We start from the raw sequence: 23,963 nt of genomic DNA on the forward strand, positions 1-23,963 counted from the left end.
CAAAAACAAACCCAAAACAATTAAGAAAATGGTAATAGGAACGTGCATATCGATAATTGCCTTAAACGAGAAAGGGTTAAATGTTCCAACAAAAAGACATAGGCTCGCTGAATGGATACAAAAACAAGACCCATATATATGCTGTCTACAAGAGACCCACTTCAGACCTAGGGACACGTTCAGACTGAAAGTGAGGGGGTGGAAAAAGATATTCCATGCAAATGGAAATCAAAAGAAAGCTGGATTAGCAATACTCCTATCAGATAAAATAGACTTTATTTTTTATTCTTATTTTTATTTATTTATTTGTTTTTTTGCGGTATGCGGGCCTCTCACTGTTGTGGCCTCTCCCACTGCGGAGCACAGGCTCCGGACGCACAGGCTCAGCGGCCATGGCTCACGGGCCTAGCTGCTCTGCAGCATGTGGGATCTTCCCGGACCGGGGCACGAACACGTGTCCCCTGCACCGGCAGGCGGACTCTCAACCACTGCGCCACCAGGGAAGCCCTAAAATAGACTTTAAAATAAAGAATGTTACAAAAGACAAGGAAGGACACTACATAATGATCAAGGGATCAATCCAAGAAGAAGATATAACAATTATAAATATATATGCACACAACATAGGAGCACCTCAATACATAAGGCAAATGTTAACAGCTATAAAAGAGCAAATGGACAGTAGCAAAATAATTGTGGGGGACTTTAACACCTCACTTAACACCAACAGACAGATCATCCAGACAGAAAATAAATAAGGAAACACAAATGTTAAATGACACAATAAACCAGTTAGATTTAATTGATATTTATAGGACATTCCATCCCAAAACAGCAGATTACACTTTCTTCTCATGTGCACATGGAACATTCTCCAGGATAGATCACACCTTGGGTCACAAATCAAGCCTCAGTAAATTTAAGAAAATTGAAATCATATCAAGCATCTTTTCTGACCACAACGCTATGAGATTAGAAATGAAGTACAGGGAAAAAACCGTAAAAAACACAAACACATGGAGGCGAAACATACATTACTAAATAACCAAGAGATTACTGAAGAAATCAAAGAGGAAATCAAAAAAACCTAGAGACAAATGACAATGAAAACACGACGATCCAAAACCTATGGGATGCAGCAAAAGCAGTTCTAAGAGGGAAGTTTATAGCAGTACAAGCCTACCTCAAGAGACAAGAAACATCTCAAATAAACAATCTAACCTTACACCGAAAGGAACTAGAGAAAGAAGAACAAACAAAACCCAAAGTTAGCAGAAGGAAAGAAATCATAAAGATCAGAGCAGAAATAAATGAAATAGAAACAAAGAAAACAATAACAATGATCAATAAAACTAAAAGCCGGGTCTTTGAGAAGATAAATAAAATTGATAAACTATTAGTCAAACTCATCAAGGAAAAGAGGGAGAGGACTCAAATCAATAAAATTAGAAATGAAAAAGGAGAAGTTACAACAGACACTGCAGAAATACAAAGCATCCTAAGAGACTACTACAAGCAACTCTATGCCAATAAAATGGACAACCTGGAAGAAACAGACAAATTCTTAGAAAGGTATAACCTTCCAAGACTGAGCCAGGAGAAATAGAAAATATGAACAGACTAATCACAAGTAATGAAACTGAAACTGTGATTAAAAATCTTCCAACAGGCGGGAGGAGCGGCAGCGGCCAGGCAGCCCAGGTTCGCGAAGGCTCTCGGCGCGCCGCGGCCCGCAGGTACCCGGCACGCGCCCGCCCTGCCGCGACGATGCCCAAGAGGAAGGTCAGCTCCGCCGAGGGGGCGGCGAAGGAGGAGCCCAAGAGGAGATCGGCGAGGTTGTCAGCTAAACCGGTTCCTGCAAAAGTGGAAACGAAGCCAAAAAAGGCGGCAGGAAAGGATAAATCTTCCGACAAAAAAGTGCAAACAAAAGGGAAAAGGGGAGCAAAGGGAAAGCAGGCTGAAGTGGCTAACCAAGAGACTAAAGAAGACTTACCTGCAGAAAATGGAGAAACTAAAAATGAGGAGAGCCCAGCTTCTGATGAAGCAGGAGAGAAAGAAGCCAAGTCTGATTAATATCACACACCTGGTCCTATCAGTGGTCCCTGTTTCCCTTCTTGTACAATCCAGAGGAATATTTTTATCAACTATTTTGTAAATGCAAGTTTTTTAGTAGCTCTAGAAACATTTTTAAAAAGGAAGGAATCCCACCTCATCCCATTTTTTAAGTGTAAATGCTTTTTTTTAAGAGGTGAAATCATTTGCTCGTTGTTTATTTTTTGGTACAACCAGAAAATAGTGGGATATTGAATATGGGAGGCTTTGATTGTCTTGGGTGTCAGCTTAACATTCCACAGATGGAGGGTAGCTTTTATATCCTATAATACAAAGCATACTACATGGCAGTTTGGAGTCAGTTGCGCATTTAATGTCTTAAACACTTTAAATTACTTCTCTTCCCACGTTGTTTTTGGTAGAATTGTTTCCTAAAGCAAACCACTCACCCCTTGATCTTGGCTCTCCTGGGCAGAGTTTTGTGCACTCTGTAACATCTTTGATCGTGGTAGTCCAGTTCTTCTAGTAACTGTTAATGTGCTGTGAACGATTGACAATTTGAGTATGTAGTGTATGTGATATTAAATTGTGAATTAGTGGGACTTACGATGTAACAGCATATCAATATTTGAAGATATTGGTACTTGATATCCTGTGAAGGAAAATTTGCCCCCAAATTTTAAGCTGGAAAGTCACTGGAATAACTGTTCAGAAAAGAATCACAACTACATGATTTTTTAGGTTTTTGGTACGTATGTTGAGAATTGTGTACAAATTGAAGTGTCTGTGTACTGATCCTCAAAACAACCAATAAAATCTCAATTATGAAAGAAAAAAAAAAAATCTTCCAACAAACAAAAGTCCAGGAGCAGATGGCTTCACAGGTGAATTCTATCAAACATTTAGAGAAGAACTAACACCCATCCTTCTCAAACTCTTCCAAAAAATTGCAGAGGAAGGAACACTCCCAAACTCATTCTATGAGGCCACCGTCACCCTGATACCAAAACCAGACAAATATACTACAAAAAAAGAAAATTACAGACCAATATCACTGATGAATATAGATGCAAAATCCTCAACAAAATACTAGCAAACAGAATCCAACAACACATTAAAAGGCTCATACACCACGATCAAGTGGGATTTATTCCAGGGACACAAGCATTCTTCAGTATATGCAAATCAATCAATGTGATACACCATATTAACAAATTGAAGAATAAAAACCATATGATCATCGAAATAGATGCAGAAAAAGCTTTTTACAAAATTCAACAGTGATTTATGACAAAAACTCTCCAGAAAGTGGGCATAGAGGGAAACTACCTCAACATCATAAAGACCATATATGACAAACCCACAGCAAATATCATTCTCAATGGTGAAAAGCTGAAAGCATTTCCTCTAAGATCAGGAAAAGACAAGGATGTCCACTCTCGCCACTGTTATTCAACATAGTTTTGGAAGTCCTAGCCATGGCAATCAGAGAAGAAAAAGAAATAAAAGGAATACAAATTGGAAAAGAAGTAAAACTGTCACTGTTTGCAGATGACCTGATACTATACAGGAAGAATCCTAAAGATGCCACCAGAAAACTACTAGAGCTCATCAAGGAGTTTGGTCAAGTTGCAGGATACAAAATTAATGCACAGAAATCTCTTGCATTCCTATACACTAATGATGAAAAATCTGAAAGAGAAATTAAGGAAACACTCCCATTTACCATTGCAACAAAAAGAATAAAATACCTAGGAATAAACCTACCTAGGGAGACAAAAGACCTGTATGCAGAAAACTATAAGACACTGTTGAAAGAAATCAAAGATGACACAAACAGATGGAGAGATATACCATGTTCTTGGATTGGAATAATCAATATTGTGAAAGCGACTATACTACCCAAAGCAATCTACAGATTCAATGCAATCCCTATCATTATTACCAATGGCATGTTTTACAGAAGAACAAACAAATTTTAAAATCTTAAAATTTGTATGGAGACACAAAAGACCCTGAATAGCCAAAGCAATCTTGAGGGAAAAAAACTGAGCTGGAGGAATCAGACTCCCTGACTTCAGACTATACTTCAAAGGTACAGTAATCAAGACAATACGGTACTGGCACAAAAACAGAAATATAGGTCAATGGAACAGGATAGGAAGCCCAGAGATAAACCCATGCACCTATGGTCAACTAATCTAGGACAAAGGAGGCAAGGATATACAATGGAGAAAAGACAGTCTCTTCAATAAGTGGTCCTAGGAAAACTGGACAGCTACATGTAAAAAATGAAATTAGAACACTCCATAACACCATACACAAAAATAAACTCCAAGTGAATTAAAGACCTAAATGTAAGACAGAACAGTATAAAACTCTTAGAGGAAAACAGGAAGAAAACTCTTTGACATAAATCATGGCAAGATCTTTTTTGATCCACCTCCTGGAGTAATGGGAATAAAAATAAACAAATGGGACCTAATGAAACTTAAAAGCTGTTGCACAGCAAAGGAGAGTATAAACAAGATGAAAAGACAACCCTCAGAGTGGGAGAAAATACTTGCCAATGAATCAACGGACAAAGGATTAATCTCCAAAATATATAAACAGCTCATGCAGCTCAATATTAAAAAACAAACAACCCAATCTAGAAATTGGCAGAAGACCTAAATAGACATTACTCCAGAGAAGACATACAGATGGCCAAAAAGCACATGAAAAGCTTCTCAACATCACTAATTATTAGAGAAATGCAAATCAAAACTACAATGAGGTATAACCTCACACTAGTTAGAATGGGCATCATCAGAAAACCTACGAACAACAAATGCTGAAGAGGGTGTGAAGAAAAGGGAACCCTTTTGCACTGTTGGTGGGAATGTAAATTAATACAGCCACAATGGAGAACAGTATGGAGGTTCCTTAAAAAACTAAAAATAGAATTACCATATGATCCAGCAATCCCACTACTGGGCATATACCCAGAGAAAACCATAATTCAACACACACACACATGCACCCCAATGTTCATTGCAGCACGATTTGCAATAGCCAGATCATGGAAGCAACCTAAATGCCCATCGTCAGATGAATGGATTAAGAAGATGTGGCACATATATACAATGGAATATTTCTCAGACATAAAAAGGAACAAAATTGGGTCATTTGTAGAGATGTGGATGGACCTAGAGACTGTCATACAGAGTGAAGTAAGTCAGAAAGAGGAAAACAAATATCGTATATTAACGCATATATGTGGAATCTAGAAAAATGGTACAGATGAAGCATTTTGCGAGGAAGAAATAGAGACACAGATGTAGAGAACAAATGTATGGACACCAAGGGGGGGAAAGCTGGGGGTGGTGATGGTGGGATAAATTGGGAGATTGGAATTGACATATGTACACTAATATGTATAAAAGAGATAACTAATAAAAGCCTGCTGTATAAAAAAAATAATAAAATAAAAAAACCCCTACCCTCTGTCTAATGTCACGTTTCCTTCTTAATCTGAATTCAGTCAGTCCTCATGTATGTCATACAACATATACTTGATGATTAAAAAATAAAAGCTTTTAAATTTAATTAGGTCCCATTTTTAAATTTAAAACATTTTTTATTTATATATAGATATATATTTAATATATATATTTTAACATCTTTATTGGAGTATAATTGCTTTACAATGTTGTGTTAGTTTCTGCTGTATAACAAAGTGAATCAGCTATACATATACATATACATATATCCCCATATCCCCTCCCTCTTGTGTCTCCCTCCCATCCTCCCTATCCCACCCCTCTAGGTGGTCACAAAGCACTGAGCTGATCTCCCTGTGCTATGCAGCTGCTTCCCACTAGCTATCTATTTTATATTTGGTAGTGTGTATATGTCAGTGCTATGCTTTTATTTCCATTACTTTACTTTAGGAGGTGGATCCAGAAAAACTACTGCTGTGATTTATGTAAAATGGTATTCTGCTTATGTTTTCCTCTAAGAATTTTAAAGTATCCAGTCCTACATTCTGGTCTTTAATCCATTTTCAGTTTATTTTTGTATATGGTGTTAGAGAATGTTCTAATTTCATTCCTTTACATGTGTCTGTCCAGTTTTCCCAGCTTCACTTATTGAAGAGACTGCCTTTTCTGCATTGTATATTCTTGCCTCCTCTGTTGTATGTTAATTGACTGTAAGTGCATGGGTTTATTTATGGGCTTTCTATCCTGATGCATTGATCTATGTGTCTGTTTTTGTGCCAGTATTATACCATTTTGATTACTGTAGCTTTGTAGTATAATCTGAAGTCAGGGATCTTTTTTGCTATATACATTGGTTTGTTTTATTTTTTAGCTTCCTACAAATAACAAATGTTGAAATTTTGCCATTTTCAGGAATGTGGATGGACCTAGAGAATGTTATGCTTAGTGAAATAAATGAGACAAAGACAAATACTATATGATATCACTTATATATGGAATGTAAAAGATTTGTCATTCTTTTTAATCAAAATGTGTTTTGGGGGAGGGTTAAATTAGGAGTTTGGGATTAACAGATACACACTACTATATATAAAATAGATAAACAACAAGGATGTACTGTATAGCACAGGGAGCTATATTCAATATCTTGTAATAACCTATAATGGAAAAGAATCTGAAAAAGAATATATATATATAAATGAATATATATGTATTTATATGTATATATATAAATGAATCACTTTGCTGTACACCTGAAACTAACATAACATTGTAAATCAAGTATACTTAAATTTTAAAAATGTTAATACAATATACTTAAAAAATGCATTTAACTGTATCATCATAGGGCACGACTGAACTTATAGAAAAAATTTATATATTCATTTAGAAGCTACAGTGCTGAAACTGGACTATTAGGTCCTCTGTTGTTCTAGGAAAGAAAATATTTTTTGTTTAGGAGCCTGACAGCCAAAATTTGTGGCAGAAAGTTAATTGTTTCTAGTTTTGAGTAGGGAGGGAGGATGTGACGCTTGATGAGATTGAAAAAGGAAAAAAGGAAAAAAAATTATGGATTGTTTTCTCTTACATATTTTCTTTTCTCCTACTTTTGGAACTCTGATTAAACATGTTATATATATTTTTCTACCCCCCTTGTGTCTTTGTTTTTGAAATAGCTTTATTGAGATATAGTTCACATACCATTCAATTCACTAAAGTATAGAATTCAGTGGTTTCTTAGTATATCCACAAAATTGTGAAGCCATCACTAAATCAATTTTAGAACTTTTAATCACCCCAGAAGGAAAGTACATGTCCTTTAGCTGTCATCTCTCAACCCACCATTCCAACAGTTATGGTCTGAATTTTTGTTTTCCTCTAAAATTCGTATGTTCAAATCTAATTCTCAATGTGATGGTATTTAGAGGTGAGTAGGTCATGAGGATGGAGAGCCTCATGAATGGGATTAGTGCCATTATGATAAGAGACCAGAGAGCTAACTCCCTCTTTTTCAGCCATATGAGGATAAAACAAGAAATCAGCAGTCTGTAACCCAGAAGAGGGTCCTTAGACCCCAGCAGTGCTGGCATCCTGATCTCAGACTTCCATCCTCTAGAACTATGAGAAATAAATGTCAATTTATAAGCCATCTAGTCTATGGTACTTTGTTATAGTAGCCTGAACTAAGAAACTGTCTAATCTTAAGCAACCACTCATCTACTTTCTGTCTCTATATATTTGTCTGTTCTGACATTTCTTATAAATAACATTATATAATATGTGGTCTTTTGTGAGTAACTTCTTTAACTTAGCATAATGTCTTCAAGGTTAATCCATGTTGTAGCTTGTATCCATATTTCATTCTTTTTTATGGCTGAATAATATTCCGTTGTATAGATATACCACATTTTGCTTATCTTTTTATCAATTGGTGGACTTTTGGGTTGTTTCCATCTTTTGGCTAGTATAAATAATGCTGCTATAAACATTCATGTACAAGTTTTTGTATGGACACGTGTTTTCAGTTCTCTTAGGCATACAGCTAGTACTAGAATTGCTGAGTAACTCCATGTATAACTTTTTGAGGAACTTCTAGTTTGTTTTCCAAAGTGGCCGTGCCATTTTACATTCCTACCAGCAATGTGTGAGAGTTCCAATTTCTCCACATCCTCACCAGCACTTGTTTTTTCTGACTTTTTGTTTATATCCATTCTACTGGGTTTGAAGTAATATCCCATTCTGGTTTCAGTTTCCATTTCCCTGATACTAGTGATGTTGAGCATCTTTTAAATGTGCTTACTGGACATTTGTATATCTTCCTTGGGGAAATGTCTATTCAGATTTTTTTTACCATTTGAAAGTTGTTATCTGTTTTTATTAATGAATGTGTTTTTTAGATTTTAGACACGACTCCATTGTCAGACATGGTTTGGAAATATTTCATACTATTCTATGGTCTGTCTTTCACTTTCTTGATAGTGTCCTTTGAAGCAAAAAAGTTTTTAATTTTGATGAAGTCCAATTTATCTATTTTTTCTTTTATTCCTTGGGCTTTTGGCGTCATATCTAAGAATCCATTGCCTAATCCAAGGTAATGAAGATTTCCTGCTATGTTTTCCTCTAAGAGTTTTATAGTGTTGGCTCTTACATTTAGGCCTTTGATCCATTTTGAGTTAATTTTTTTTATATGTTGCTAGGTAAAACTACAACTTCATTCTTATGCATTGGCTTATCCAGTTGTCCCAGCACAATTTGTTGACAATACTATTCTTTGCCCCAATGAATGATCTTAGATCCTTGTTGAAAAATCAACTGACCATGAATTATGGATTTATTTTCAAATTCTCAGTTCCAATCCCTTGATGCAGATGTCTATCTTTATGCCAGTACTACAGGGTCTTGATTACTGTAGATGTGTAGTAAGTTTTGTTAAACTTATTCAAACTGTTTTACTCTTTATGATGCTGTTGTAAATTGAACTGTGTTCTTAATTTCATTTGCAGATTGTTTATTGCTAGTGTATAGAAATACAATAAATTTTTAAATTAGTCTTATATTCTGAAAACTTGCTGCACTCATTTATTCATTCCAATATATATATATATATTTTTTTTGTGGTACGTAGGCCTCTCACTGTTGTGGCCTCTCCCGTTGTGGAGCACAGGCTCCGGACGCGCACGCTCAGCGGCCATGGCTCACGGGCCCAGCTGCTCCGCGGCATGTGGGATCTTCCCGGACCAGGGCACGAACCAGTGGCCCCTGCATCGGCAGGCAGACTCTCAACCACTGCGCCACCTGGGAAGCCCCATTCCAATAATTTTTTAGTGGACTTCTTAGGATTTTGTACATACAAGATTATGTCATCTGTGAATAGAGATAATTTTACTTCATCCTTTCCAATATGGATGTCATTTATTTATTTCATTTTCTTGCCCAGGCCAGAACATCTGGTAAAATGTTAAATAAAAGTGGCAGAGTGTACATACTTCTGTTGTTCCTTATCTTAGGAGGAAAGCATCCACTTTTAGTACTATTAATATGATGTTAACTGTATGTTTTTTCTAGATACACTTTATCATGCTGAGGAGATTCCCTTCTGTTCCTGGTTTGTTGAGTTTTTTTTTTTTTTTTTATCATGAAAGGGTATTGGATTTTGCCAAGGGCTTTTTCTTCATCTATTGAGATAATCATTTTTTTTAAATTCTATTGATATGGTATATAACAGTAATTGATTTTCATATGTCAAATATCCTCCTTATTTCTCTTCCATATTTCCACCTTATTATAGCACTTATATTTTATTATAGTCTGTGTCTCCCCAATAGAATATGAGCCTGATGAAGGTAGATACTGCATCTACCATAGATTCTTGACTTTCAGGAGGGAGATCTTTGTGGATCCTGAAATATCTGAATCCCTCTGCCAAATGCCACTGAGGAAAAAGAGAAAAACAAATTGGATAGAGCTTGTATTCTGGGTAGTCGTGGGGCCCAGTCACTAGCCAAGTGTCTTTTTCTTGTATACCAATCTTCAGGCAAGTAATCTGAATTTGTGCTTCAGCAAAACAACAAGCCAGGGACCTTCAGGATCACTCTTGATAGCATAAACATTCATTGCTACATTCTCTAAGGCCATAGACCACTGGTGTTCATCCCTACAGTACCTGGCATGAAAGTTTGTTCATTTTATTAGGACTGTGTATTCTGTGCTAGGCACTGGGTTAGTTGCTGAGATTATAGAAATGCATAAAATAGGGTTCTTACCTCTAGGAGCTCAGAGTCAGTGGAGGGAAAGAGACAATTAAAATACAGGGTGAAAGTGGTATGATGGTGCAAGCACCACAGAAGGGGAGAGAATGAGGCTTCCTATAATAAGTGGGGTGTGAGCTCTCCTCTCACCACCTTCAGTGGCATTTCTGGCCCACTCTCTCCTAGAATAATGTAGGAACCTCCTAAGTGACCTCTCTGCTTCTACCTTGCTACCCATGCAGTCCGTTTTCAGTACACCACCCAGAGTGATCCTTCAAAAGCTTAAGTGAGCTTATGTCTCTCTTCTACTCACAGTTCAGACTGACTGTCTATCTTTCCAGAGTTAAAGACCAAGTTGCCATCTTGGTTCCCAAGTTCTGCCTGATCTGACCTTTCACTCTCTCTCTGACCTCTTCTCCTTCTTTTGCTCTTGATAACTCCACTGCATGAACTCTGATCTCCTGCTGGTCTTCCAACATATCAGACTCACTCTGCTCCAGCTTGGGACCCTTGTATTTGTGGGCTCCTCTTCCAGAATGCTCTTCCCAGATATCATTTCCTCACTCTCTGCAGGCCTCTGATCAAAGCCTTTGGGAGAAAGTCCTACAACTACTCTACAGAAACTGATGGACTCCTTCCCTGCTGCCTTCTCACCTGAACGTCCTTCATTTTTCTCCATACCACTCACTCATTTAGTTGTTTATTGTCTGTATTCCCTAAGTAGAATATAAGTTCCATGAAGTCAGAGATATTTTTGCCCATTTTGTTCATTGTTGTTACTCCCATTGCCTAGCATGCTTCCTGACACATAGTAGGTACTCATTAAATATTTGCTGACCCAGCTAATGTACTGCCATTCCAGAGGGTGAGTGGGAGTGACTTAGTAAGAAGAAATGAGCTGGGATAGGAGGTAGATTGGGTGTTTATTGAATTGAATGATTTAATTTCCCCATGTGTGGGGTTTGGGTTTTGGACTAGAGGGTTGCTGATGCCCACTTTCATCCAATCAACCCTGAAATAACCCCCCCAAAATGGCAACTTTGCAGCTCAGAGTGGACCAAGAGTCTGTGTGAAGGGCACTGACAGCTTTAAGCAATCTGAGGATGTAGGGGTGCCTGAAGTTTGGTGGCACCAAAACCTATTACCAGGCAGTGAAGATGGTTCCTGAGATCACAGCTGAATTATGGATGCTACCCAGCACTATTTAGGAAGGCACCTGGTTCTCTCATCCCAAGAACAGCCCCTGCACCACATCACAAAGCTCAAAGTTTATAAAAGACATCCCCAACATAATGTATAATTAATAACTGTTGTTTATTGAGTGCTTCCCTTATGCCTTGCTCAGTGCTGGGAGTTTTATAATGTTCTCTCTTATAACCCTGTGAGATAGGTACTGTTGTCATCTTCATTTTATGGATTAAAAAACAGGTGCTGAAAAAATTCATAACTTACCTAGGGCCATGGGGCTGGTAAGTGGCTAAGCTAGTAAATTTTAATTCCAGTCTGATGGAGTCTAAAACCCATGTTCTTGGCCATATTGTGTATTCTGCAGATCAGCCACCTGCAACAAATATTTGACCTCTGAGGGCAAGAACACATCCCTCCAGTTTCTGTACTTTTCTGCTTTCAGAAATGAGGTTCGGGATGTTCCAGAAGCTGTAGGTGTGTATTTACCCAACAGCTTTGATAGGACAAGGGCAGAGGACAGTAGAGGCCAGGACACTGCCCTAACTGTATTAGTTATGATTTAATATATAATATTGTCAAAACTCAATTAGGGAAGTCATTAGGAGTGCAAAGGGCAAGGCAGATTAAGAAGGTAATGCTTCTTAGAGTAAATATATTCTTGTCTAGGAAATGTGTTTTCTATAATTATTTTGGGAGTCCAGGCTCCATAAACTTTATTGAAAGGAACCTGATATAGACTGGGGAGAGAGTTTGGAATAGGCCAAGTTCCCTTAGGGAAAGAGCAGGAGGTGTGTATTGAAGTGTGATGGTGAGTTTCTGTAATTCTCCTGCAGAGAATTAGGGGGCTAGGCGGGAGGGTGTGAGCTTGAGAAAAAGAAATGCAGACCACAAGTGATTGTAGGTTTTTCAGAGGGTTTATAGACATTGTTTGCAGTTCAGATGATAAAAAGATTCTTCCTTTTGGGGGTTGGTGGTTCTTTTCATAGGCAGCTGGTGGCGGGGCTCACCCCACGGAGACTGTTCTTGGGATTAAGGAACCCAGTATTTTCAGAAGAAGTAGTGCTGCAGTTTCTGGTTATATCATGGGCAATGTTGTGACATCTCTGGATTATGTTAAGGGACAGTGTTGTGACACCCCTGGATTACATCATGGGCAGTGCTGTGAGGCCCCTTGGTTTTCAGCACACTGTGAAGCATTGTGGAAAGAGTTGTGGCATTTGAAGTCAGAGAAGAACCACTCATGGGGGACCTAACATATCTGAGCCCTGGTGCAAATCCCTCTACCTGTATTATCCTTTGATAACATCTGCCTCCTAGGATGATCCTTAGAGTCCTGGCCAAGGCTGGAGGGGAACCCTGGGAATATTGAGAAAGCTATGACCTTGTCCGGCTTTCAGGGAGTTGCCTCTAAGCCTCTTTTTTAAAAATTAATTAATTTATTTATTTTTGGCTGTGTTGGGTCTTCGTTACGGTGCGCAGGCTTCTCATTGCAGTGGCTTCTCTTGTTGTGGAGCACAGGTTCTAGGTGCGTGGGCTTCAGTAGTTGTGGCATGTGGGCTCAGTAGTTGTGGCTCATGGGCTCTAGAGCACAGGCTCAGTAGTTGTGGTGCACGGGCTTAGTGGCTCCGCGGCATGTGGGATCTTCCCGGCCCAGGGCTCGAACCCATGTCCCCTGCATTGGCAGGCGGATTCTTAACCACTGCACCACCAGGGAAGTCCTAAGCCTCTTTAAGATGAGAAAAATACTCAGGATTGTCTGGAGGCTAAAATGAGTTTTTGTAGGCTATTAAGTCAATTGCCAACAAGTTCAACAAAGTGGGAGGTTGTGAAGAAAGCATGATATTTTGGCCTCTGTTTCAGGTTCTTCCTCTTCTCTCTTGTGCTGGGGCTGTGCCCAGCCAGTCACGCAATTTCCAAGGTGAGTCTGGCCAGCTTAGGCTCATTAGCTTTATCAGCAGCCTGTTTTGTGGGGGAACGTGTGTGTGTTTAGAAGGCAGCGGGGAGGAGTCGAGGCCCGTGAGACTCTGTGAGGCTGTTGCACTGCCTCCATGTGGCATAGGCACCCCACAACTAACTCTTGATAGTTTATGCTATCAAGAGTTCAGAAGGGGGAACTCTCTTCTGATCTGCTCAACTTAACATCCCCTACACCACCCTTCACCCCAGACCCGGCTGCCCACTCTCCAGGTGCATCTTTACATTTTTCTTTATTTGGACTTGAGTTTGGTTCCTCCATTCAATGTCTTAATTGAGTTCCCCCTTGATTGAGTTTCCTTACTCCATCGGAATTTAACTTTCAAAGAAAGCTGTCTGACATATCATTAATACTGCTTAATTCTTATGGTGCATTCTAACAGGGGCTTTATGGAGACAATGTCTCACTCCATGGAAGAACTCCAAAGATGACTACTGCAGTCACTGGGCAGGTCAGTGGTCCAGGTCCATGGTCACCTGACCATAGAGAGAGGAAGCTCTGGCTGGGAGAGCCATCACCCTGAGAACAGGTGGGAGGAAATAGGGAGGTGGGAAGGAAGAAAGCCCCATTGTGTAGGACATGCTATTGTGCAGGGTATGTTGGGCTCTGTGTATCACAAGCTAATTAGGAGAATAGATTAAGCTGCTTTGGTGTCAAAATAGCTGTGGGGAAAACAACCTTAATAGCAGGTTGCAGATGAAAGAAAATGAAACGGTAAAGAAATGAGGAGCATTTAAAAGAAAACAATCAGGCTGGAGGGAATGGAGAGAGGAGGACAAAGCAGAGCGTTTAAAATATTAAAGAAGTTGGTATGGGGTGGCATATGCATTTCTGATGAGCACCAGGGGAAGAGAGCCTAGTCCCACATTTCCTCAGCCTCAGTGTTTGTCATGTTCAAAGCCTCAAAGTTCCTAGGGGATAGGAGACAGGAGAAGGGAGGTGGTAAGAAACTTCTGGGGCTCAGCCAGGAGGAGTAGCTTTAGGTGGCCAGGCTGTGCTCTGTTCCCGCTGCGTCTCAGCTCTGCTACTCCCTGTGATTCTGTGCCCAGTTTTCCTCTTTTCATTCCTCGCAGTGAGATCCCTGGTCCTTCCACCCGCTCAGGGCTTTCATCACCATCCCTTGGTGCATGACTCTCACATCTGGGTTTCCAGTGCAGGTGCATTTCCTGAGTTCTCCAGCTGCTACCCACCCCATCCTGCATTATCTTACCTCACACATCTAAGATGGACTCACTTCTCTCCCCATGATGCCCATACATGCTTCTCCTCCAAACTTCCCCATCGCAGCAATGGTACTGCCATCCCCCCAGTCACCCAAGCCAGAATACTAGGAATCTTTCTTGACTCTCCTCTCTCCCATCAGTCACTGCATTCTGTTGACTCTACCTTCTATATGTACCTCAAGTCAGCTCAGCATTTCTCTTCACCTCACTGCCAGTCTCTTGGTCATCACCTACCTGTACAGCTGCAGTAGCCCAAAGAATTGTTCTGCTCCATTCTCCCTCCTCCCCAAACCATTCCCCACATAGCTCCTGCTGTAACAAATCTAATCATGTTACTCTCCTTTCTAAAAACCTTCATCACTCCTTTGCTGTTCTGGATACTTATCGCTGCATAAAAATACTACTGCAAACCTTAGTAGCTTAAGACAACAGTCATGTTATTATATCTCATAAATTGTGGGTCAGGAATTCAGGCAGGTTCAGCCGGGCAATTCTTCTGTTCCATGGGGCATCAACAGAGGCCATTTGGTCATATTCAGCTGGTAATGGGCTAGTCTAAATCCAAGATGGCTCCACTTACATATATGGCACTTTAGTGGGGAGGACCGAAAGGCTGGGCTTAGATGGGACTGTCGGCTGGAGCACCCACATGTGGCCCCTCCAGCATGGTGGTCTTAGGGTAGTCGGTCTTCTTACACAGCGGTTCATGGTCCAAGAGTGAGAGTTCCGGTGAAGAAGGTTGAAGCTATGTGGTGTTTCATGATTCAGCCTCATAAGTCATATGCCATCATTTCCATAGTACTGTATTGGTTGAAGGAGTTACAAACCTGCCAAGATTCAAGGAGGACAGACAAAGACCGTACCTCTCAGAGGGAGGAGTGCAGCCATGTCTTTAGAGGAAGGCCTTGGTGTCATGGCGTGCGTGGCCCTTCATGGGCTGGCCGCTGCTGGCCTCCTCTCTGCTCACCATTCCCTAACTTATTGGATTTTATGCTCCAAGGGTCCAGCCATCCTTAGCAACTTCTAACTCCTTGAGTAGTCTGAGCTCTCTCGCACTGTTGGATTCCTCCCTCTTTTTAGAGTGGCTGTCTTACCCCTTCTTCATCTGACAAACTCCTGTTTCCCTTCAAGTCTCAGCTTAAGTGCTATTTCCTGTAGGAGGCCTTCCATGAATCTGTTAGTCTAGGTTAGGTGGTTTCCCATGTGGCCAAATAAGACTCATCAGTATTGTAATTACAGTCTACATCTCTCACTAAACTGAAAGTCATTAGAGCACAAGACTATGTCACATTCATCTTCTTATCTTCAGGATCTAACACAAGACCTGGCATGTATTAATTGCCCAATATATGTTTATTGAATTCCATAGTTGCTCTGGGTCTCAGTTTCCTCATTTGTAAATTTGGAAAGCAAATAGATTTATCCAATATGCTGTTGTCTCACTCACTTGCTTCCTCAGCATAGAATTGAAAAGGATGCTGAAGCTACAACTGGGCTCAGCCAGAAGGAGGATTGTGATCCATTAGTGATGTCTGTCATGGGCACGGCAGAGGGAAGAGTAGCTTGTATGCTGTGCATTTGACATACCTAGATTAGATCATCTCCAACTTTCAATGTCTGTCCATAGCACTATCTATATCTCATCCACCTAGAATCCTAGACCAAGAGCTTGAAGTTTCCCATGAGATCACTTAGTCCAATATTCTCATTGCATAGATGAGAATACTAACACTCAGGAGAAAGTGATTCACCTGAAGTCTGAACCTGACTCCAGGGTGAGATCTATTATAATTTACAGTCATGTAAACAGGGCAGGAATTGAGGTTTAGTATCTAACATAGTAGATGTTAACCCCAGCTCAGTATTAATTTCCTCTCTTGTCAATTCTGAAGTTTCAGACAACTTGGCAATAGAACAGACTGGGTTTGAATTCTGAGCACAGTCACTTCCTAGCTGCATGTTCTTGAAAAAAATTACTTGACTTTACTAAACTTCAGCTTTCTCTTCTGCAAAATGTGGGTAATAGTAATACCTACCATATAAGTGAGATAATACAGGGAGAGCCCTTTTTAATTGTTTCTGGAACATAGTTAGGACTCAACTGTTAACTATTATTAGAAACAGTTTAGTATCGTGACCACCTGTACTATCATCACAAGGCTTTGACCTGGCTTACTGCCTCGAGTAAGCCTCCCTCGAGGCCTGGGCGGCATGGGTCGCAAGGCACAGGGCACATGTCATCTGAATTCTCAGGGCTGACTTGAGACTTGTTAAGGAAAATTTAAAGAGTCCCATTTCCCCCAACCAGAAAGCTTTGCAGCTGAACCCAATGACAAATTGTGGCTTGCACCTGAGAACTCTCTATCCCACTATCAGAGCAGAGACATTTTCAATCAGGATTTCTATAAGGGAGAAAGGAAAGCTCATCTAACAGGCCAGATGCTTTATCAGATCTAAATACTTTTGTCTTTGGGGAAGAGAAGGAAGAAATGGTCAAAGTCAACAGAAAACAATTGACTTCAGACAAGTTTTACATACATACATACACACACAAGCAAATATATACACATACACACACACACATACACACATATATATATATTTTCCCCACCTATTAGGGGACAGGATCAGAGTTCCCTGGGGTTTGGGAGTTTGTTCCTAAATGTTGAATAGTAATCAACTAAGGTAAACTGATCATGAAGTTTAAAAAATAAATAATTTGGGAAAAAGATCAATAGAGGGTTATAACTGCAGAGGCTGGCACTGCGGTGAGGACTTGGGGAGCAGCAGGAATGGTTAGGTGTTGATCTAATTTCTGGAGGGCTAATGAGTGAAGCTCTCCAGGCAACAATGGCAAATGCACTTCTAATCATCTCCATATTAAATTTAGCATCAAGGAGAGGGGCACTTCTCTCTCTTCAATTTCATAGGAATGTGATTAACATGGATATAAAAAACAGTTGAAGGAAACAGAATTCGATTTGAACTACATAGTCTATTTCAGAGTGAAAATTAAGATGTATTTGTAGGGTTTTCGTGGATAAGTTTCCAGGGACTCTAAATTGTGATTGAACCAAGTTCATCTTGTACTTTTCCTCCCTCCCTTTCCCCTTTCCAGGAGGTTTAAGTCTGCTGGTAATGGAGCAAGAGGGAGAAAAAAATAAAGCAGTGGAGTGTGAGGAGGATGCCATGCTGAGAGTGAGGAGGAAAGGTGCTTTAGCAACACTTCAGTGTGAAGGATTTCAGGCTGGTGTAACAGGGGAAGTGAGCCCCTTGGTTGGCAACGCACCCTCTGTCAGCCTGCGAATGGGGCTCTGTGATTTTGGAACAAGCAAGTTGGACACAACCAAAAAGGAGTACCTCTAAATTGTAAATCTGGTGGTCAGAAGTTGGCTTTAGTGCTGACATGTAATAGGCTGCAATTCCATTGATAGTCATCCAGGCTGGGGACAACTCCAAATCCTCTTCTTTCTCTGGTCCCTCTCCCTCACCTTTTGACTAAAATGTTTTGTATTCAGACACAGAGAATTTGAAAAGGTCTATGGGCATCTGCACCTGGAAAGGTCTCTTCTCTCCTAAGATTCTTTTTTTTTTTTTTTTGAATATTCATTTATTTTTAATGACTTATTAGAACAAATACCTATAGATATCATTATATATGAGATATATAAATTAATTATACAATATATCATGTATTAATTATTAAAACATACTCTGGTAAATATTATATATTCAATATGAAACAGGAGGAAAGGGGGCAGGGCACAACCTTTAAAAGAATTACATAGCCCGAGGACACAACATAAACTGATTAGAACAAAATAGGTCCAAGATGGCGGACGAGTCTACTTCCACTAGACCTTGAGCCTCTGTATACACTCATTGTAACACATCAGCAAGCTAAGCGACACACCCACAGGTGCCACGACAGTTCCAAGGATGACCATAAAGGTCAAAAAGTGGGCGGTGGCTCAATTCCTAGAAATCCCCACCCCTTCCCCAAAATAGCTGGAATACTCCTCCCACTCATCAGCATATGAAATTACTCACCCCTATAAAACTAACAACCCCATACCCTGGTGCTGCCCTCGCCTTCTTTTTTTTTTTTTTTTTTTTTTATAGGTATACCTGGATTTAATTCTCACTTCTACCGCTTGGTAGCTGGATAGCCTTAGGCAAGTTTCATACCTCCCTGAAATTCACTTAATTCTGTCTGTAAAATGGCATAATAACTTATTATAGCATCCTTTTAGGAATTTTAAATCAGTTCTTGAAATAAAAGTACACAATATATAGACAAGTATGGATTCCTCAATAGATGTTTGACCTTTCATTTCTCCAGTATCCCACCCGCATCAAATAAAGAAAAATACTTTTTAAAATTTACGAATATTTCATTGTTGTAAAGTTAAAGCCATAAAAATAATCAAATGGCCTACTATCATACCGTTAGAAGAAAAAAAAAAAAAAGGTGTTCATGAGAGTTCCATATTAGAATACAAGTTTTCCTTAGGCACCTGTTTATGTATGCTATTCTGCTCTTTACAATAAATAATTAAATTTAAAAGACTTAATTCCTCACTTTTAAGACCTTATTAGTTTACAAATTACATATTGACCTATGCTAAATTTTATACACGACCCATGCTAATGAATTCAGTACAGAAAACAAAAAACACTGCACTCAAGCAAACTACATATATATATATATATATATATATATATATATATATAACTTATATGAGAATTGCTACTCCAGCTTTCTTTTGGTTTCCATTTGCATGAAATACCTTTTTCCATCCCCTTACTTTCAGTCTGTATGTGTCTCTAGGTCTGAAGTGGGTCTCTTGTAGACAGCAACTATATGGGTCTTGTTTTTGTATCCATTCAGCCAATCTGTGTCTTTTGGTGGGAGCATTTAGTCCATTTACATTTAAGGTAATTATCGATATGTGTGTTCCCATTCCCATTTTCTTAATTGTTTGGGGTTTGTTATTGTAGGTCTTTTCCTTCTTTTGTGTTTCTTGCCTAGAGAAGTTCCTTTAGCAGTTGTTGTAGAGCTGGTTTGGTGGTGCTGAACTCTCTCAGCTTTTGCTTGTCTGTAAAGGTTTTAATTTCTCCATCAAATCTGAATGAGATCCTTGCTGGGTAGAGTAATCTTGGTTGCAGGTTTTTCTCCTTCAACACTTTCAATATGTCCTGCCACTCCCTTCTGGCTTGCAGAGTTTCTGCTGAAAGATCAGCTGTTAACCTTATGGGGATTCCCTTGTGTGTTATTTGTTGTTTTTCCCTTGCTGCTTTTAATATGTTTTCTTTGTATTTAATTTTTGACAGTTTGATTAATATGTGTCTTGGCGTATTTCTCCTTGGATTTATCCTGTATGGGACTCTCTGTGCTTCCTGGACTTGATTAACTATTTCCTTTCCCATATTAGGGAAGTTTTCAACTATAATCTCTTCAAATATTTTCTCAGTCCCTTTCTTTTTCTCTTCTTCTTCTGGAACCCCTATAATTCGAATGTTGGTGCGTTTAATGTTGTCCCAGAGGTCTCTGAGACTGTCCTCAGTTCTTTTCATTCTTTTTTCTTTATTCTGCTCTGCAGTAGTTATTTCCACTATTTTATCTTCCAGGTCACTTATCCGTTCTTCTGCCTCAGTTATTCTGCTATTGATCCCATCTAGAGTACTTTTAATTTCATTTATTGTGTTGTTCATCGTTGCCTGTTTCATCTTTAGTTCTTCTAGGTCCTTGTTAACTGATTCTTGCATTTTGTCCATTCTATTGTCCATTCTATCTCCAAGATTTCGGATCAACCTTACTATCATTATTCTGAATTCTTTTTCCGGTAGACTGCCTATTTCCTCTTCATTTGTTAGGTCTGGTGGGTTTTTATCTTGCTCCTTCATCTGCTGTGTGTTTTTCTGTCTTTTCATTTTGCTTATCTTACTGTGTTTGTGGTCTCCTTTTTTGCAGGCTGAAGGTTCGTAGTTCCTGTTGTTTTTTGTGTCTGTCCCCAGTGGCTAAGGTTGGTTCAGTGGGTTGTGTCGGCTTCCTGGTGGAGGGTACTAGTGCCTGTGTTCTGGTGGATGAGGCTGGATCTTGTCTTTCTGGTGGGCAGGTCCACGTCTGGTGGTGTGTTTTGGGGTGTCTGTAGACTTATTATGATTTTGGGCAGCCTCTCTGCTAATGGGTGGGGTTGTGTTCGTGTCTTGCTAGTTGTTTGGCATAGGATGTCCAGCACTGTAGCTTGCTGGTCGTTGAGTGAAGCTGGGTGCTGGCGTTGAGATGGAGATCTCTCGGAGATTTTTGCTGTTTGATATTATGTGCAGCTGGGAGGCCTCTTGTGGACCAGTGTCCTGAAGTTGGCTCTCCCACCTCAGAGGCACAGCACTGACTCCTGGCTGCAGCACCAAGAGCCTTTCATCCACAGGGCTCCTTAATTTGGGATGATTCGTTGACTATTCAGGTATTCCACAGATGCAGGGTATATCAAGTTGATTGTGGAGCTTTAATCCGCTGCTTCTGAGGCTGCTGGGAGAGATTTCCCTTTCTCTTCTTTGTTCTCACAGCTCCCAGGGGCTCAGCTTTGGATTTGGCCCCGCCTGTGCGTGTAGGTCGCCGGAGGGCGTCTGTTCTTTGCTCAGACAGGACGGGGTTAAAGGAGCCGCTGATTCGGAGGCTCTGGCCCACCCAGGCCGGGGGGCAGGGAGGGTCACGGAGCGCGGGGCGGGCCTGCAGCGGCAGAGGCCGGCGCGACGCCGCAGCCTGAGGCGCGCCGCGCGATCTCCCGGGCGAGCTGTCCCTGGATCCCGGGACCCTGGCAGTGGCGGGCTGCACAGGCTCCCCGGAAGGGCGTGCGGCCAGTGACCCGCGTTCGCACACAGGCCTCCCGGTGGCGGCAGCAGCGGCCTTAGCGTCTCATGTCTGTCTCTGGGCTCCGCACTTTTAGCCGCGGCTCGCGCCCGTCCCTGGAGCTCTCTCAAGCAGCGTTCTTAATCCCCTCTCCTCGTGCACCAGGAAACAAAGAGGGACGCAAAAGTCTCTTGCCTCCTCGGCAGGTCCAGACCCTTCCCCGGACTCTCTCCCGGCTAGCCGCGGCGCACCAACGCCCTGCAGGCTGTGCTCACGCCGCCAACCTCAGTCCTCTCCCGGCGCTCCGACAAAAGCCGGAGCCTCAGCTCCCAGTCCCGCCCGCCCCGGCGGGCGAGCAGAAAAGCCTCTCGGCTGGTGAGCTCCGGCCGGCCCGATCCTCTGCGCTGGAATCTGTCCGCTTTGCCCTCCGCACCCCTGTTGCTGTGCTCTCCTCCGCGGCTCCCAAGCTCCCCCACTCCGCCTCCCGAAGTCTCCACCCGCGAAGCGGCTTCCTAGTGTGTGGACACTTTTCCTCCTTCACAGCTCTCTCCCGCTGGTGCAGGACCCGTCCCTATCCTTTTGTCTCTGTTTAGTTTTTTCTTTTGCCCTAACCAGGTACGTGGGGGGTTCCTTGCCTTTTGGGAGGTCTGAGGTCTTCTGCCAGCGTTCAGTAGGTGCTCCGTAGGAGTTGTTCCACGCGTAGATGTATTTCTGGTGTATCTGTGGGGAGGAAGGTGATCTCCGCGTCTTACTCTTCCGCCATCTTCCCGGAACTCCTAAGATTCTTTCTCAATAATTTGGAGGAATAGTGAAGGAAAATAAAAGGGGGAGAAATAGGGCACCTGTGGCTTTGACAGTGAAAGTGCCTGTAGTTTTCCTGTCTTACATCATGTAAACAGGCTGTGCTTTGTAGCTCTCACCCTGTGGTATTTGAGATTTATTTTTTATAACAGAGATGCTTTTTTGGAATATGCTTACAAATTTATCTCCTTCTTTAGGGAGGGGCCTTCTTTGAACATGCTCTTACCTTTAGTAAGTAATTTAAGAAATATACTCCCTTGGTCTGGCTAAACATTAGATAACAGTGTAATTCAAGGGATGTAGTTAATTGCGAAATTGACCCAGAGCCCCATTTAGCATCATCATCTAGGCCAGACAGGGCCAGGCTGACGTCAGCAGGAGTCTGGCTGCCTGAGGAGTTGGGACAGAGCTTGCTTGATTAAGGTGTTTCTTGGGAAATGGAATTAAGCCTAATGATTTCCAGTGGAAGGGACTGCTAATTGGGGAGGCAATGCTGCTTAATTGGGACAGTTGCAGGTAATTAAAGGCTCCCTCCTGATGGCCTTCTCTGTACTTACGACTCTGGGAGGTTAAGACGATGTGGAGAATATGGGTGTTCTCAGCCCCTGTGCTGCGTCTTGGCCTTGACCCTCTGTCCAAGGCCTCTCAACTTGGCCACTTTTCTACTCTTTGGTAAACAGTGCTTTACATAAGGCCTTCTATGGACTTTTAGGAGCTTGAGTGAGTTTAGGTCTCTGACGCTAATCTGCTTCTGGGAGTCTAGTGAGCTCCCTGGAAATGGGTGAAAAAGGCAGTGAGGTAACATGGCAGTGCCCAGGAGGGGCCCTGTGTTTTGGTCTTGACACCAGACCCCAGAGACTTCTGTATCAAGTGACTCTGGCTGAATGGGACTTAAGGTTGAAGATTTCACCTTCTGCAGAGATGGGCAGGCCCAACCCCATGTGGGAAGGGAGCCCTGGTGGAAAATCCTCTGGATTAAGAGTGGGATAAATTGATTTCTAGATCCAAGTCTATTGCCAATAGGCATTGTGACTCACCTCTTTAGGCCTCACTTTTTTCAACTGTAAAGTGGGAATGATTCTATCTAATTATGGACAATGAAAAGATCCTTTCATTCTAGGTGCTGGGTAAGGGACTGGAGAAGGATGAACTTTTAATCTATGTTCTAAGGAACTCAGTCTGGTGAGGTAGACAAACCTGTAAATCAACACTTGCCATTTGGTGTTACAGGTTGTACTAGACAATAGAGGAGCAGACCAGTTATCAGAGAAGAACAGAGAAGGCTTCAGAGGGAGGTAACATTTAACAGTGTTTATGAACAGATAAGGCAGAGAGAGAAAGCATCCCAGGCAGAGAGAAGAGCATACGCAAAGGCATGCAAACCCTACGGCACACCCAGGAGTTGTCTCTGGTGGTGCATTTCTGTTGAGGGGAAAGGATGTGCATTTTGGGGAAAGAGAAGAGTGAGGGGAATACGAGACAGTGGAGGTCACAGGAGATGGATCACGAAAGGCCATATACATTACTCTAGGGAGATTGGTTGGACTTCTTCTAATAGGCAGTGGATGGTTGTTGAAATGTTCAGTGTGGGAGTGACAGAGTCACAACCGAGTCTGGGGACAGTCACTCTGATAGAAGTGA

At 41.2% G+C, this 23,963-nt stretch overlaps 1 protein-coding gene across 1 annotated transcript in view; it reads left to right on the forward strand.

The window, feature by feature from the left end:
• Window positions 1-1,673: 1,673 nt before the first annotated feature.
• The window catches only part of LOC125963778 (non-histone chromosomal protein HMG-14), a 623,855-nt gene continuing 601,565 nt past the window's right edge, over window positions 1,674-23,963 (forward strand). The window contains exon 1 of the mRNA XM_049707105.1: window positions 1,674-2,936. Coding sequence (XP_049563062.1) covers window positions 1,768-2,073 — 306 coding nt within the window. The 5' untranslated portion in view covers window positions 1,674-1,767 and the 3' untranslated portion in view covers window positions 2,074-2,936. The remainder of the gene's footprint in view (window positions 2,937-23,963) is intronic.

Source organism: Orcinus orca, chromosome 3, assembly GCF_937001465.1.
Source record: "Orcinus orca chromosome 3, mOrcOrc1.1, whole genome shotgun sequence".
In the NCBI taxonomy this organism is placed as follows: Eukaryota; Metazoa; Chordata; class Mammalia; order Artiodactyla; family Delphinidae; genus Orcinus; species Orcinus orca.